The sequence below is a fragment of the Brassica oleracea genome, chromosome C3 (genome assembly GCF_000695525.1).
Source record: "Brassica oleracea var. oleracea cultivar TO1000 chromosome C3, BOL, whole genome shotgun sequence".
In the NCBI taxonomy this organism is placed as follows: Eukaryota; Viridiplantae; Streptophyta; class Magnoliopsida; order Brassicales; family Brassicaceae; genus Brassica; species Brassica oleracea.
This window is the reverse complement of record NC_027750.1, coordinates 25,758,732-25,775,765: the sequence shown is the minus strand read 5'-3', so window position 1 is coordinate 25,775,765 and position 17,034 is coordinate 25,758,732. Positions and strand designations below refer to the sequence as shown.

Sequence of the window (17,034 nt, the reverse complement as noted above, 5' to 3'; positions counted from 1 at the left end):
GTATTTTTATTAAAAAAAAATTTGTTCAAAGTAAATTTCAAAATTAAAATATTTATGTATTTTTATATGGCATATTGTTTAATTTAAAATGATATATATATTTATATATCCTTTAATTTTAATACTTATTAAATGAGACTTTTGACTTATATGATTTTGTAATCATTTGTATCATGTAATAACAAAACTTTTAAACCATGGATCACAAAATTTGAATGTGAGACTTTTAACAGTTTTAGTAATTTATACTCATTTTTAAAAATTCAAAACATAACATATACAAAAAATCTAATTTTTTTATTATATGGTTAATACGGTTGTTTAATTTATTTTAATAGTTTAAAACTAAACAAATATAATATAAAATACACTTATTTTTATCAAATCTTTATTATTCAAAATCATTAATTGTCATATATACTTTAGCCACATTAGACAATTTCGTTTTATTTAAGGAAATAATGAAGCACATTAATAATGTATTTATGGTTAGTTTAATAAAAAGCTTATTATATATTTAGATGGACCAACATATTTCTTGAATGATTCTAAGAATCATTCTAGTGATGACACATTGATACAAAAAAATGTTGTAATGCTTATTAATTAATATATAAGGGTTATTGTGAAGTTTAGAAGTTGTTCGCACACTAATTTAAATGGACAAACTATTTCCTACATTACCTTCGAGTTAGAAAAGTTTATATACACTTAAAATTTGTTTTTGGCATGACAATATACAACCTGATGCATCGAACCATCAATCCAACGAGGATACATTGTACTAGATTAGAGGTTTTTCTCAGGACCAATGCATATTCAAGCTACCAAAGATTGATAGCCTTTGTTAACAAACTTGGAAGCAAGAAGCCACAAAAAATAAAAGACAAAGTGAGTTAAAGATTGAAGTGGATGCATTTGTCTAAACTTTGAACCAAAACATATTACTCTGTTTCTCTCTCTACATACCCACTCACTCCATTCTTGTCTATGTCAATGATTCAACACGTGGCAACCCACCATTCCCTTCTACCGGTTTATATAAACCCTTAGCAGCACTTCATCGCTCTCAAACCAACTCTCTCTTCTCTTCTCCATTTCAACAAAGAAGCAAAAACTAAAACAGCCTTTAACAATCTCAAAATCGAACTCTCACTTTGAAGCAACAATACTGACTACACATACTTCAAAAATGTCTTCTTTCACGGCGACTGCTGCGGTTTCTCGGAGATGGGTCGGTGGCAATCATACTCAGCCTCCATTATCGTCTCCTCAAAGCTCCATACCCATGACAAGTCGTGTCCAACGAAAGCTCAACGTTTCCTCTGCGCTTCACACTCCACCTGCTCTCCATTTCCCCAAGCAACCCACCAACACTCCAGCCATTGCTGTTAACCCCAAAGCTAAAGAACCCGACACTAAGCAAATGAACTTGTTCCAGAGAGCAGCTGCGGCGGCGTTGGACGCGGCGGAAGGCTTCCTCGTGAGCCACGAGAGACAGCATCCGCTCCCTAAAACCGCCGACCCTAGCGTTCAAATCGCCGGAAACTTCGCTCCGGTGAATGAACAGCCCGTCCGGCGTAATCTCCCGGTGGTCGGGAAGATACCGGATTCCATCAAAGGAGTGTACGTGCGCAACGGAGCTAACCCTCTTCACGAGCCGGTGACGGGTCACCACTTCTTCGACGGAGACGGGATGGTTCACGCCGTCAAATTCGAAGACGGTTCAGCTAGCTACGCTTGCCGGTTTACTCAAACAAACCGGTTTATCCAAGAGCGACAATTGGGCCGACCGGTTTTCCCCAAAGCCATCGGCGAGCTTCACGGTCACACCGGTATCGCCCGGCTTATGCTATTCTACGCCAGAGCTGCAGCCGGTTTAGTCGATCCAGCGCACGGAACCGGAGTAGCTAACGCCGGTTTAGTCTATTTCAACAACCGGTTATTAGCGATGTCGGAGGACGATTTACCTTACCAAGTCAGGATCACTCCAAGGGGAGACTTGAAAACCGTTGGCCGTTACGATTTCAACGGACAGTTAGAATCCACAATGATCGCCCACCCGAAAGTCGACCCGGAATCCGGGGAGCTATTCGCTCTAAGCTACGACGTCGTTTCGAAGCCTTTTTTAAAGTACTTCAGAGTCTCACCGGACGGGATAAAATCACCGGATGTCGAGATCAACCTCGATCAGCCGACGATGATGCACGACTTCGCTATAACGGAGAACTTCGTGGTTATACCGGACCAGCAAGTCGTGTTCAAGCTCCCGGAGATGATCCGCGGCGGCTCTCCGGTGGTGTACGACAAGGAGAAAGTTGCAAGATTCGGAGTTTTAGACAAGTACGCCGGAGACTCGTCGGCCATCAGGTGGATCGAAGCGCCGGAGTGCTTCTGCTTCCATCTCTGGAACGCTTGGGAGGAGCCGGAGACAGAGGAGATCGTCGTGATCGGGTCGTGCATGACTCCGCCGGACTCAATTTTCAACGAGGCCGACGAGAATCTCGAGAGCGTCCTCTCCAAGATACGCCTGAACCTCAGAACCGGAGAGTCCACTCGCCGGCTGATCATCTCCGACGGAGAGGAGCAAGTCAACCTCGAAGCAGGGATGGTTAACCGGAACATGCTCGGCCGTAAGACCAGGTTCGCTTACCTCGCCTTAGCCGAGCCGTGGCCTAAAGTCTCTGGCTTTGCGAAAGTTGATCTCTTTACCGGAGAAGTCAAGAAGTATCTGTACGGCGGTGACCGTTACGGTGGAGAGCCTCTGTTTCTCCCAGGAGACGAGAACAGAGCAGAGGACGACGGTTACATCCTCTGTTTTGTTCACGACGAGGAGACGTGGAAGTCGGAGTTGCAGATTGTTAACGCCGTTAGCTTGGAGGTTGATGCGACGGTTAAGCTTCCGTCAAGGGTTCCGTATGGGTTTCACGGTACATTCATTGGAGCCAATAACTTGGCGACGCAGGTGTGAGTGTTGTGTGTATATAAAAAGCTTCTAGAAGATAAAAAGAGAGAGAGGGATTTATCAGTGGGATCGTGTGTATACGTCCCCGGAATCTTCTCCTCTTGTGTGTGTGTTTTTTTGCTCTGTTTCTTGCTTTGTTTTTTTCTCTCTTGGGGTGCAGTTTGGTAGTTCCCTCTTTTTTTGGGGTCAATCTAGAAATCTGAAGGATTTTGAGGGAGCAGTTTGAAGCTTTTGGGCTGTAGAGTAGCCTAGCCATTCGAGCTCAGCTGGTTTCTGCTATTCTTTCACTTATTGTTGTTCATAGTGAGAAGTAAATATATTATAATAAACAAGAGATTGTGCTGATATGTATGTTTGTAGCAAACATTCGCTTTTCAATAAGCTTTTGTCTATGGTTTTAATGTTATTTTAGTTGAATCAGTTTTGCTTATGGAAAGGTTTTCTGGTTTGTGACATCATTTTTGGTTCTAATGTCAAGTTGTTCCGTGGCATCAATATTCATCAAGTGATTTTTAAAAATGGACCAATGAAAGAAAGACAAAACTCAAGTAAGCTTTTGGACTTCAAAACAAAAGGTAATAACCAAATCCTAACGAAAAGGAATAGGATCTTGGTGACTCTCTCTCCTCTCTTTTAGAGAGATGATTTTCTCTCTACTTTCCTTGTTCCCAATCTCAATCTTTCACAAGGAGTAGAGATTAGAGAGTTGTCCAGATCGGTTTTTTGACTCCGGCGTCGCACCTTTCTCTCCGGTGGTGGTCGGCCGGCTCTGTCTCCGGGTTGCGGTGGTTCGTTTAACACCAGCTTCGCCGGCTTTTGTTTTCGGGAGGTGGTGGCTTCTTTAGCACTGCTTTCGCCGGCTCTTTATCGGGGTTCTCCCGTTCCTCTTTGATCTGCGGTTCTCTGCTTCTTTGTTCTCCTGCCTCTCGTTCTGATTCTCTGATGGTTTCTTCTCCCCCTCCTTTCGGGTTGTTGCATCTTCAGGCTTAGTTGGATCTTTGAAGATGTCTGTTCGGCGTTTGCAAGTAAATCAGAGGTTTTGGATCGATTGTAGGCGGTTAATCATGTTGTCGATCTCGCAGATCCGCCAGTCCTTGATGACTTATCGGCTTGAGCTTTCCGTTGGCCGTTCGGTTTGACTGTTTCGTCTAGGGTTTGTCTCGCCGTCGACGGTGATACGTCGTGTCGCTTCGCTGGTTTCTGGAGGAAAAATGTTGATTCTCGTCAAGACACGTGTCCATCGATCGCCGGGCAATCGAACACGTGGACGTGTGAGTCGACTTCTTCTGCGACGGGGTTTCGCTTTGGATTGTCGGCCCATAGTGTTTTGTTAAGTTTGGGCCTGTTCGTTGGGCCTTTGTCTGTTGTAAGTTGGGCTCGGTCCAGTTGGACCTTGTTACATTAATAAAAGTTTAGTGGAAAAAAAAAAGGTAATAACCAAATCACACGCCGTATAAATCTAGTTAGTCACTTTTGGTATTTGCATGGAAGAGAATTACCAAAGTCAATTTCTGTCGGTTCTCAAAATATAAACTAACGAGTGAAGTTATCCCACGTAAAAAGAGTATACAGTTTGAATATGGCTTGTTATTAACCTGTTAGAGGGGCATTTAGTAACTAGTCTTTGTCATAGACCTATATTAAAAAACATAGTAATTTTGGTAAGCAGAACCGTAAACAACTAAACATTGGATTTATATGTAATGTGAGTGGTGGGTGGAGAGACAAATCAAGATTAGTGGAATTGTGACGAAATTAACGGCATTATTCTTATTTTATCAACAATAACGCATAAATTACTTTTTCTTTAATATATTTCATATATTTTTACAAATGTTAACACTTAATCTGAACGTGATCTATGATTGTTTGGATAAATAAATGTATATACAAAGAAAAGGAGTTCAACTGTTTGAAAGAGTGTTTCGGTGTATTGAGATTGAGACATTTAATTTGCAAAGTAATTGCTACGCAAATGATTTACATTTGTTATCATTTAACAACTTTTGCTAAAGAATACCTTATAGGATATGCTTCAGAGATTTAAGATTTTTTAAGTTTACGTACACGTTTTAGACATTTAGTCATCGTATCGATCTATCTGGAAACTAAGTAATTAACCCGACGTAGATGGATGTGTTTTCTGACATCACTCAAGAGCAGTCCTTCTAAGATCCAGGAAGAACAGAAATGAAAAAAAAATTATTTATTTTAAAACTTATAAACGATATATATTTCATATTTAAAAATGATATTTTTTTGTTTTTTTGTTTTTTAACATTTGTGTTTATTATTCAAACGCAAGTGTATGTTCGTCCGATTGTCGGCACACGAGAATGCCCCTTGTGTTTATATTTGAAAAGGTTTGATATATTAATATACTATCTTAAGGATTTGAAGTATTGTAAAAGCACATATGACATTTGTAAAAGTTCATTGGATGCATAAACTTAAATCAGAATAAAAATTTTGTTGGAGATGTTTATTGCTGGTCTTTTAAGTTGGGTCTCTTAGCGTAATATAAGATACGGTCTCTTAGTTTTTAACTAAAAAAACTAAGAAACGTCTGTTAAAAGCTAAGAAATCGTATCTTATATTACGTACGCTAAGAAATCAAATCTAAGAGACCTTTAATAAACATGATCTTATGTTTTCCATTTATATATTGACGGTTACTAAGAACCTTGGCATTACATTTAACAAATATGTATGTTTGATATGATTCCCAATAACGGTAGAGTTTGGTACATGTACGTCGACACTAAGCACAAAATTGTATACATCCTAGCGTGGCGAAGGTGGAGGTCCCATAACGATGGCCCAACCTAAGAAGTTGATATTGCATATAACGCGAAGTATTTGAATTATAAAATAAGTTAGCTCGAAAAAGTATCAGATGTAGAAACATTTCTGATGATAGAAAATATATAAATATATAACTTTTTTTTGCTAAGACAAAAATATATACTGTCATAAACTGATATAATAGGGGAATGATCGAACACAGTTACATAACTTACGAATATGCACTTTTATGAGTGAAATCAGAAATGAAAAAAAGTAGCAAAACTGCTATATCATTCTCTCATTTTGAACTCATTTGAGAGGTGTAGTGGCATGTGCACACACACATTTATTGATATTAGAAATTTTACAGGTAAAAGTTTTAAAGTTTCATTTGATCAAATGGTAAAAATCAGCATATGCCCCCATAATATCATGAGTTTGAACCTCCTTGCATACAAATTTATTTTTTATGACCAATAATGCACCCAATAAATAATTCTTCCGGATTCGCCTAGTTTATCGTTATATTATTTATTTATTTATTTTCTTATATATTATTTTGAACCTCCTTGCATATATTATTTTTTATCGTTATATTATTGCAACAAACAGATTTTTTTCAAACTAATAGTTTCTTTTTAAAATGTGAAAATTGGGAATGTGACGAACAAGATGATGTATTACCACTAAAATCGTGCCTCGTATATTATATAACAGATCAACGCCAATAACGCACGCCACATTAATTACTTACACTTCCTAGACTTTGGCATATACTGGAGTATATATTATCTATACATACATACACACACAATCCTAGCTAACTAGTAACTACTATATATTAGTGCATCGAGGATCGATCAAATAATATAGACACATATTTTGCTTGGATTTTACTTTATAAACTAATCTGAGTCATTTGAATATTTGATGCTGTATATATACAATTTTATAGCTACAGAGTGTAAGCTCCCCAGAAAGAAACCATCAGCACTAAACAGCTGGGGGGATTTTGTGTTGTGTGGAGGTCGATCTTCCAGCGTTAAGATGGGCTAACCAATTATTTTTTTAATATATTTATGATGTTATTTTTGTGAAAAAAAAAAAAATTATGATGTTGTTTGATAATATTAATATACTATAGTATAGTACAATATTTCTCTTTTTCGACTGGGTATAGTGCAGTTTAAATATATATTTATGAAATATATTATATTACTATCACGTTCTTAAAAACATAAATATCGCTCGTTTCTAAAGGAGGTTTTTGAACAGTTTGTGGGTCCCACTGACGTGTGGGTCTTACCAAAATTTTAAAAACCAGTTCCTAAAATCACCGAATAAGGATCGGTCTTTGGGGAGTTTTTGCACTGTTTGCGGGCCTCGCCGACAAGTGACGGCCCGCGATTGGTTTATTTTTTAATTTTTTTTTTTTTTTAGAAAACAAAAAAAAAAAAAAATTTAAAGACCCTATTTGGAGTTTTACCATAATCATGGTCTGGCATATCCGTCATAATCTTTGAATGTTCACGTGAATATCACATATACGCTGATTAAGATGTTACCCATTATCCTTTGTTGCTATAAGTTATCCTTGTCTTGTGATTAGACTAAAGGGTGTCAGTGATATGTGGAAGAAAATTATTCTCCATATGAGTCTAGTAAATAAAACGAGAGTATAGATCGTTTTAACTTTTAAGCGACAAGTATATTCAGCTTTCTGTAGGATGCACATATTAGTCAGGGTCTTTTTCCAAAATCTACACCGACTACCACAAAATATATATATATATATATATGTATATTAGTATATATGAATGTGATTTAAACTTCTTTTTTCTGAATGTATATATGAATGTGATTTAAATTTGGATAGACATAAGAGCATCTTTAACGCAGTTTGTTAGCATGAGATTTTAGTGAATTTAGAATTTAAAAAAAAAGAAAAATTAAGCATTAATGCTGCATACGTCGCTTAATTAGGAGGCACAAGAAACGTATTCACTGAGACACGTGTCTCCCTTTCAAACATCTTTCTCTCTCCAAAGCAACGCGATTCGTCTCTCGTCTCTTTCCCTCTACCTCGACGACTCCGCAACTCTCTCTGTCGGATTTCCCTCTCGCTCTCGTGATTTCTACTCGACAAAGATGTTTCACCGACGGAATCAATCGATGATCCCTCGTCGAAGCTCATCAGTCGGCGTCTCTCTTGGTGGACTCATCCCCGCCCTCGCTCTTCTCGACGATTCATCGTCTCGGCGTCTTTCTGGGTCTCCTACCCGACTCTGTCGAGTACTCGGCGTCTCTATTGCTCTCACATCGAAGATGAATCTCTCGACGGCGACCTTTGTCTCTGGGTCTCCTTTCCTCTCCTCCCCGCCCTCGCTCTTCTCGACGAATCATCGTCTCGGCGTCTCTCTGGGTCTCTTACCCGACTCTGTCGAGTACTCGGCGTCTCTATTGCTCTCACATCGAAGATGAATCTCTCGATGGCGACCTTTGTCTCTCTGGGTCTCCTTTCCTCTCCTCCCCACCCTCGCTCTTCTCGACGAATCATCGTCTCGGCGTCTCTCTGAGTCTCTTACCCGACTCTGTCGAGTACTCGGCGTCTCTATTGCTCTCACATCAAAGATGAATCTCTCGACGGCGACCTCTCTCTCCAGCCGGTGGCTCTCCTCGACGAATTCATTTCGAGGTAAAGCTATGTCCGATTTATTTTGATTATGTCTCTGTCTCTGATTGATTTTGATTATGTTATGTGTGATTGATTTTGACTCTGCCTCTGTCTCTGATAGATTTTGATTCAGCTATGTCCAATTGTATGTGATTATGTCTTTGTCTCTGATTGTTTTGATTCTAACAAAAGGATTTTGAGTATGTCTTTGATTGTTTTTTATTCTGTCTCTGTGGTGATTTTAACATTAGTTCAACTTGGTCTGATTAATTTTGATTATGTCTCTGTCTTTTTTCTGAGGATGGACGGATGAACAAACATGAAAAGACGATGAAAGAAGAGGACTTTGGTCTACAATACAGGTAAAACGTAACTCTCTGATCCCTAAAATTGATTGCACGTTTGAATAAAACTGTGGTTGTAGTCGTAGGTAGTTTATCCTTGAGTGAGATAGATGTTTGTAGGTTTATGGTTTGAACTGAACTGGTTGTGAATCTTGTTTCGTGTGAAATAGAATTACTGTGATCTGGTTGTGTTAGTAATAAATGGATTTAATGGTGTTAGATAGAAAAGGATGTTCGAGTGTGATTAATGTGTGTTAGTAATAAATGGATTTAGCTATATGTCTTGTCCGATTGGTTGAGGGTGTGATGAAGGTGATCAAAATTTATTTCTTTCCCTCTTCTATAAAAAATACCATCCTCCTCTTCTTCCATCTATTAAACTCGCTTTCCTTTACATTTTTATTCTCTTCCGTCTCTCTTCTTCTCTTCCATCTTTCCTTAGATAAATTCTGATATGGATTCCAATCCAAATTTTAATTTTGTTGATCTTCTTCAAAGTCAACAAGAAAGTGGGTTCGGTTTAGAGTCTTCTTCTTTTCCTCTATTTGGCACTCAAGCTACCGAGGGTTCTAACTTTGAGCAAGACAGTCCAGCGGCTGCAGAGCGTAAGGAACGACGGACATGGACGCCTACTGATGATGTTGTGCTCATCAGCTCGTGGTTAAGCACGAGCAAGAAACACGAGCAAGGATCTGGTGGTAGGGAATGAGCAACGCTCTGTTGCTTTCTGGAAAAGGATAGCTGCGTACTATTCCGCCAGTCCAAAGATCGCTGAGTGTGACAAAAGAGAGGGTTCAACATGTAAGCAAAGGTGGCACAAGATCAACGATTTAGTGTGCAAGTTCTGTGGTGCATACGAAGCTGCAAACAGAGTGAAATCTTCTGGTCAAAACGAGAATGACATGCTCAAGCATGCCCACGAAATCTTCTTCAACAACCATAAAAAAAAAATTCACCCTCGAGCATTGTTGGAAGGAGCTTCGTAATGACCAGAAGTGGTGTGAAATCTCAACTGCTAAACTCGACGAAAGCTGCAAAAGGAGGAAGCTCGACGACGGTTCTCATTCAGCAACCTCTCACGCGTTTGAAACCGACACTGCTATAAATGAGCAAGGCAGCAAGCGTCCCCATGGTGTCAAGGCTGCAAAAGCTCGTGGGAAGAAGAAGATGGTAGATGGGAAGGATCTGTCTGAGTATTAGACCATGTGGGTCATCAGGAAGCAGGACTTGGCGTCGAAAGAAAGGCTCTCGAAGATTAAGCTTCTCGAGAGTCTCATTGCAAAACAAGAGCTTGCAGATTATGAAGAAGCTCTGAAGAAGAAACTCATTGATGAGTTGATGTCTACTTAGTTTAAGAATCTTGTTATGTTTTCAGTTTGTGTTGCTTTTAAGTTATGGTTCTTGTTCTTGGTCGTTTGGGTTATTGTCATGGAGTTCTTCTGTTCTTGTGCTTGGTCTTTTATGTCGTTCTATTGTTCAAGAAATGTGTTGTTGTAAGCTTCTTTATCTATTAATAAGTGGTTCAAGAAATGTGTTGTTGTTCTTAGCGGTTGTTAATGTAAGCTTCTTTGTTCTGTATGTGGAGTTATGTTTAAGCTTCTTCGTGTTTTATCCCCATTTCAGGAGCATTGATGTGTCACATGTTGTCTCTTCCGTGTGTCACATGGTAGCATTGGAAGCGCTGGAGGCTCTGAAGAAGAATCACGGGCCATGTAAAGACATAACTCGTTGTACTCGTGTGTCACGGGCCATTGTACTTCTGTCACATGTTGTTGTCTCGTTGTTGTTGTGTGTTTTACTCTTCTGTCACTGGCCATGTAAAGACAGACCTTGTCAAACTCTTTGATTTTGTAATATTACTTGTATTTGATCACGGGCCATGTAAAGACATACCTTGTCTAAGTGTAAAAACATCACGATCCTTTCTTTCCAACACAAGGTGTATAAAAGAGACATCACAGACTTTGTAAAAACATCACAAGTTATCTCTTTGATCACACATTCCATCTCAAGTTCTCTCATTGCAAAACAAGTTCGGTCATCCTTTTCAACTCCTTTCTTCCATCTCAAGTTCTCTCGTTGATATCACATTCCATCTTCTTTGTTCCTTCTCTTTCTAATCACAAGTGATATTCTAATCACAAGTGATATTCTCTTCTCAAATTCTCTCGTTGATATCATATTTTTAATATTCTCTTCTCAAGTTCTCTAAAATAAACAACTCATTTTCTCTCTTAAAAAATATGGCTTCTTCTTCTCAAAACAATTTAGACGAATCATTTGATGATAGATTTGATGAGCTCTTTGATCAAAATTTTGATCAAAATTTTGATCAAGCCTTTGAGAATTTTACCATTCAAGATGATCAAGAAGAATGAAGGAAAAAAAGAAAAAAACGAGCTTATATCGAAAGAAATCGTGAGGAAGGCAATGTACGTTTATGGAATGATTATTTCAGTAAAACTCCAACGTATCCTGAAAATTATTTCCGACGACGTTTTAGAATGAACAAGACATTGTTCATGCACATTGTTCATCGACTCTCCAACGAAGTTCCTTTTTTCAACAAAAGCAAGATGCTCTCGGAAGGAATAGTCTCTCTCTTCTTCAAAAGTTTACCGCAGCCATTCGTGTCTTGGCGTATGGTTCTGCCGCTGATATGGTCGACGAATACCTCCGGCTCGGTGAAAAAACAGCTCGGTCATGTGTGGAAAATCTTGTGGAAGGTATAATATATTTGTTCGCCGATGAGTACCTAAGAAGACCAACACCGGCTGATCTTCAACGTCTACTTGATATTGGAGAGTATCGTGGATTTTCCGGGATGACATGAAGCATCGATTGTATGCATTGGGAGTGGAAGAATTGTCTCACCGCTTGGAAAGGGCAATATTCTCGTGGTTCGGGTAAACCAACAATCGTTTTAGAGGCGGTTGCTTCATATGATCTCTGGATATGGTATACATTTTTTGGACCTCCAGGTACCTTAAATGATATTAATGTTCTTGATCGCTCACCTGTTTTCGATGACGTAATAAACGGTCAAGCTCCGCAAGTCACTTACTCCGTCAATGGAAGAGAGTATCATATGGCTTACCGATGGTATTTACCTGAAATGGGTAACTTTTATCCAATCTATTACAATGCCACAAGAGCCGAAAACAGTTTTATTTGCTCAACGTCAAGAAGCTGTCAGAAAAGATGTCGAGCGTGCTTTCGGAGTCTTGCAAGCTCGCTTTGCCATTGTTAAAAATCCTGCACTTTTTTGGGAAAAAGCCAAAATTGGGAAGATTATGAGAGCATGTATCATACTCCATAATATGATCGTAGAAAACGAACGAGATGGATACACTCAGTTTGATGTTTCGGAGTTCCAACAAGGAGATGAAACCAGAAATTCACATGTCGAACTCACGTATTCTACAGATATCCCTTCAAATATCGCCAATATGATGGGTGTTCGAACTAGAATTCGTGATAGACAAATGCATGAACAACTGAAAGCTGATTTGGTTGAACATGTGTGGCGTAAATTTGGACGCGATGAAGACAACAACTGAGATCGGATGTTTCTTTCAAATTCTCGTTTATTTTAATAAACTTTGTTTTTATGTTTTAGGTTTTTTTTTAAAAAATCTACGTTTCAATTGTAATCCTTTACTATGTTTTAATTTTAAGTTCAATAAGAAATTGAAAAAAAAATGTTTAATTAAAAAACATTATTTTAAAAAAACCTTAATTAAGAGATTTGCATTGGACCACAAAAATTAACGGGTCTCTTAATCCGGTCTCTTAATCTATTTTTACAATTAAAAAGTATTAGATAAAAATTAAGAGATCCATTTAGGATATTTGGGTTAATGGTGCTCTAAGATATGATATGTTTCAAAACTCTATCCACGACGTTTTAATATAGTTCGCATGTTATATTATACAATTAGATATTATTATTTAGTTTCCATAATTTGCAATATCGTGACAAAAGATCTTTTCGGAGGCAAAACGACCATGGACCGCTTAAGATGATATGAACACAAAGCACGCGACTGAAAGCCACAAAATGGATAAAGCAGACCTATATTTTCATATATTTCTTTTGGGATTTAACTCGTTTAAATCAATCATCATCGTGATATTCCCGAAAGAGATAAAATGTAGCAATCAGCCACGCGAAAAACCTCTGGACGTATTAGAGGTTCGAGGGCCGAGAAGGACACGACCACGTGACCGTCAACGTAACCCACGAACTCAGTCTCATAGGGCACTATATAAGTGCTTAAGAAGAAGAACGCTTTCTCCTCGTCTCTTTAATGACATGAAAACGATGCTTCTTATGACCTGATAAGGTCAAGAGAACAATTAGTGAAGAAGAGAAAGGGCGCCAAAATCAATCCGCCGCCATATTGGGATCTACAACTTCTGACCATTGCAACTCTCCATTGTTATTCATCTTGTTAAATTCATTGATGATAGGTAAGCACAACTTGGATGATGGACTAGTCACTTGGTTTGGTGTGACTTATGCATGTTTATGTATGACGTATCTGCTGCTTGTACATGGTAATGAACTGCTTAGCTTTCTTCTATTGTACATGTCACTTTGTTAAATTGCTCAATGTAATTCTCCTTCCTATACGGGTTCCGTTAATACTATATATTACTTGTTCGGATAGATCTTATAACTCTACATAAGATCTATTTTGAATCCAAACTCAATTTAGGTTTTGTTAATAATACTTCAAGGATTTTTAGATATCACCTCAAAATTAACATGAAATTAAGGTCGGGTACCCGTTCAAGTTTAGATAATATGCATAACATGAAATACTGTCCTATTAGATCTATTCAGGTACTTACAGATCGGATACCTTTGGTTCGGGTTTGGTTCTGATCTCGAATTCACTTACAAATGCTCAATGTTAATTCTCCCATGTTTGTTTCAGTTGCGTTCAATCTACGTATAGGAGGTGATGACATATACTTGTCTCTGTTGTTTAAGCAAGAAGAATAGACTATAGGTAAAAGAAGCAAAATAATATTACAGAATCTCTTGGGATGGTTTGTGATTGGACATAGGGAGAAACAAGTCTTTGAATAGGTAGCAAAGTAGAAAGCCAAGTGACCACTTCAGAATATGAGAAACTTTATTCATTACATGTTCTGTGTTATTGGTCTTCTCTGGCTGTTTTGGTCTCTCTATAACCTGGCCAAAGGACGTGGGGTGTCCCATTCGCTGGTAATGTGGTTACGGGTGATTTCACTGAGAGTCCTGCAGCCACTTAGTGCCATATTGTCAGCTCAAACTCATCGCGTAGCATTTGAAGCACCTTTCTGACTCCAGCCTCTCCTTCAGCAGCCAGTGAGAATACCACTGGTCTTCCAATCTGACATTGAGGGGGGCATGTTATTAGTACTATCAATGGTTTCAAGCAGCTATATCTGGTGAATGGAAAAAGTATGATGCTTACAAATATCCCTGAGGCTCCAAGCAGGCCCGGCCCGGAAACTTATAAAAACATTTTGGGCCGGAAGCTCTAAAAATAATTTGGGCCGAAATAATTATAGAAAATAAAGGAAAAGAATGTAGAAAGGAGGTTTGAACTCATGAAAGGTAACTTACATGCTACACCTGTTTTGCCAATGAACTAATGAACATTTAACGGAAGAACAGGACCGATATTTTATTTACTTTCTGGAAGGCCGGAAGCTGATGCTTCCCCCGCTTCCTCCCAGGGCCGCTACTGGCTCCAAGTGCAAGTGCCTTGAAGACATCAGTGCCACGTCGAACACCACCATCCAAGAAGACAGGGATTCGTCCTTGTGTCGCTTTGACAACCTGAAAAGGATGAGAACAATGCTGAAGTTGCTGACCAACAACACTTATATGAGAACACCGTTTGGCATTTAGACCTCTTCAAGGGCTGAGATTGTTACTGGGACATAGTCAAGCTGACGAGCTCCATGGTTTGACACAATGATCCCTGCTGCACCTGCTTGAACTGCTATCCTTGCTGCAGGAGGGACAATAATAGTGGATCTAGTCAAGTATTCTCATGAAACCAAAACATTTTTTTGTCAGATTGTGACTTACCATCCTCTCCTGTAAGAACACCCTTGACAAGAATTGGCATTTTGGTGATTGTCTGGAGCCACTGGACATCCTGTTTTTATAAATGAAAGTTAGAGTTGTCCTAAATCAAGTTTCTGCTCGAACTACTCGGTTTGATATTTATTTTCTAGACTATTGTACTCTCCTACCTTCCAGCTTAAGGTACGGTCAATCTGACCAGCAACATATGAAGCCAAGCCAGAGTCATTGGCCTGCAGGTGGAAACAGAACAAGCTCAAGAAACATAAACATAAACATCACAACTCTACTTTAAGACTTTTCTTATGACAATCATTATAGTATCTGATGGATGCTTACCTCGTCCATCTTTCCAAGATCAAGACCTTCAAAGTTCTTCAATGTCAAGTTTGGGGGCAAAGTGAATCTGTAGTATAAGTACGCATAGCGGTTTGAACTTTCTAGCTATATATTTGCATGTTTGATTTGTAATCTTTTCTGGTGCCGTGGGCTTTACCTGTTCTTGATGTCAGACTCTCTGCGACCTAGCCTTGGGGTGTCCACAGTGAGAGCAATGGCTTTACATCCAGCCCTCTCAGCTCGTCTCACCAGCTGCTCAACCACATTCCTGTTCTTGTATACCTACTCAGAACAATCATAAAGTGGTAACTATAAAGTGTAGATCAGGTTCATCAGGATATATAACAAGCGAGTGAGATTACTAATATAAAGCTGGAAAAATCGAATCCCTGGGCCTGTTGTTGCGATTTGATTGTTGATTAACTAGATTGTTCATTCGATCTTGATTAGACGTTTAACCGTAAAGACACTTGCGATTTGTTTTCCCAGTTCACAACTTCTAGTCGCTACGTCTGGGGAGAGTCGGAGCTCTCAACTTTGTACTAGCTCTTCACCGGAAAAACTCCTCCGGTGTGGATTACACAATCACAATAGCTACATACAATCGATCGTCTTATCTACTCTCTCCTTCGTGTGCAGGTAACAATGTGATACAAGACAAGTAGACGATCGGGAACGGTCACGGAGCTCGCACCAGAACGTCGCTGTAACGCGCAAGCTCGCCGGAGAAGATGATCACCTCGATCCTCTTCTTGATCTCAACCAACGAAGACCGTTAGTTGTTACAACAACTTAACAATGATCCGTTCCAGCTTATAGAAGGAGAATGCTTCAAGATTCACTTTGGCCCATCACACTCAACTCAATATGTAGGCCCAACTACTACTCTGGGGCTTCAATGTTTAATGACACAAGGCCCACAAACTCCACCTTGTCATAACCTTGACCTTTGTCTCTTTGCCGACAAAGAACTCGAACCCTAAATGAAGCTCTGCTCAGAAGTCTTCAGCTTTTTCTCCTTCATGTCTCCGACTTCTCTGATCCCTCCGATCACCTCAACTAATGAATCGAACCAAAAAACAAAACACTCCACCTCGAAGAAACCTCTCTCTCGATCCTGGATCACCGAAATACTCCACTTTCACCTCTCAAGCTCCGCAGAACTTTTGTGCTTCACTTCTCTACCAAGACAAGAACTCAAAACCATAGCCGGACTACTTTCTTAAAACCCTCTGCTCAAAACTGCAACCTTTCAGGTAAAATCACAGAACCCGAAACAACTTTGATAATTTCCAAATTCTCAAGTAAGATTAGCACCTCACTAATCCACTTCTTTTCTTTCTTCCTCTTACCGCGAGACACCAATTATCGAAGCATCTCAGAAGAAAAAACAGACGCGCTTCGTCAATCCGATACCTTGACAGACACCAGAGCCTTCTCCAGTGTTCTTCCAGGTACTGCCTTTGTTAGAATATCCGCTAGGTTGACCGTAGTATGAACCTTGATTACTGACACTGAACCAATAGCTATCACATCTCGAATGAAATTGAACTTGGTATGAATGTGCTTAGTCCTTTCGTGGTAGCCTCCGTTTTTAGCTAGAAAGATCGCAGACTGTGAATCACAATTAATCTGAATTGCTCCTTGATCAAAGCTTAGATCTTCACAAAAACCTTTAAGCAACAACGCTTCCTTAGCTGCTTCGTTTAAAGCCATATACTCAGATTCAGTAGTAGATAGAGCCACTATAGGTTGAAGCCCTGATCTCCAACTCACTGTGTTACCTCCAACCTGGAATAAGTAACCAGTGACTGATCTTCTTCGGTCTAGATCTGTA

At 39.3% G+C, this 17,034-nt stretch overlaps 2 protein-coding genes across 2 annotated transcripts; one reads left to right on the top strand and one right to left on the bottom strand.

Annotated features, from left to right (window-relative positions):
• The first annotated feature begins 807 nt into the window (after positions 1-807).
• Positions 808-3,346, top strand: LOC106329010 (9-cis-epoxycarotenoid dioxygenase NCED3, chloroplastic-like). The gene has a single exon (XM_013767572.1). It carries the CDS (start codon positions 1,193-1,195, stop codon positions 2,969-2,971), a length of 1,779 nt encoding a protein of 592 aa, XP_013623026.1. The 5' UTR covers positions 808-1,192; the 3' UTR covers positions 2,972-3,346.
• Positions 3,347-13,787: 10,441 nt separating this feature from the next.
• On the bottom strand, positions 13,788-15,348 carry LOC106334497 (peroxisomal (S)-2-hydroxy-acid oxidase GLO1-like). Its single transcript, XM_013772786.1, has 6 exons — positions 15,198-15,348; positions 15,029-15,091; positions 14,862-14,931; positions 14,681-14,781; positions 14,239-14,606; positions 13,788-14,154 (listed from the first exon to the last, which is right to left on the bottom strand). The coding sequence occupies exons 1-5, from the start codon at positions 15,204-15,206 to the stop codon at positions 14,427-14,429; spliced, it is 423 nt and encodes a 140-aa protein (XP_013628240.1). The 5' UTR covers positions 15,207-15,348; the 3' UTR covers positions 13,788-14,154; positions 14,239-14,426.
• Positions 15,349-17,034: the final 1,686 nt, after the last annotated feature.

What these genes read in the sequence shown, in the direction of transcription:
- LOC106334497 (XM_013772786.1), bottom strand. An exon ending in ACCGTACCTTAAGCTGGAAG is followed by an intron (nt 14,932 to 15,028) that starts GTAGGAGAGTAC and finishes TTATAAAAACAG; the next exon opens with GATGTCCAGTGGCTCCAGAC. An exon ending in TGTTCTTACAGGAGAGGATG is followed by an intron (nt 14,782 to 14,861) that starts GTAAGTCACAAT and finishes TCCCTCCTGCAG; the next exon opens with CAAGGATAGCAGTTCAAGCA.
- LOC106329010 (XM_013767572.1), top strand. Translation starts at nt 1,193, where the DNA reads ATGTCTTCTTTCACGGCGACTGCTGCGGTTTCTCGGAGATGGGTCGGT.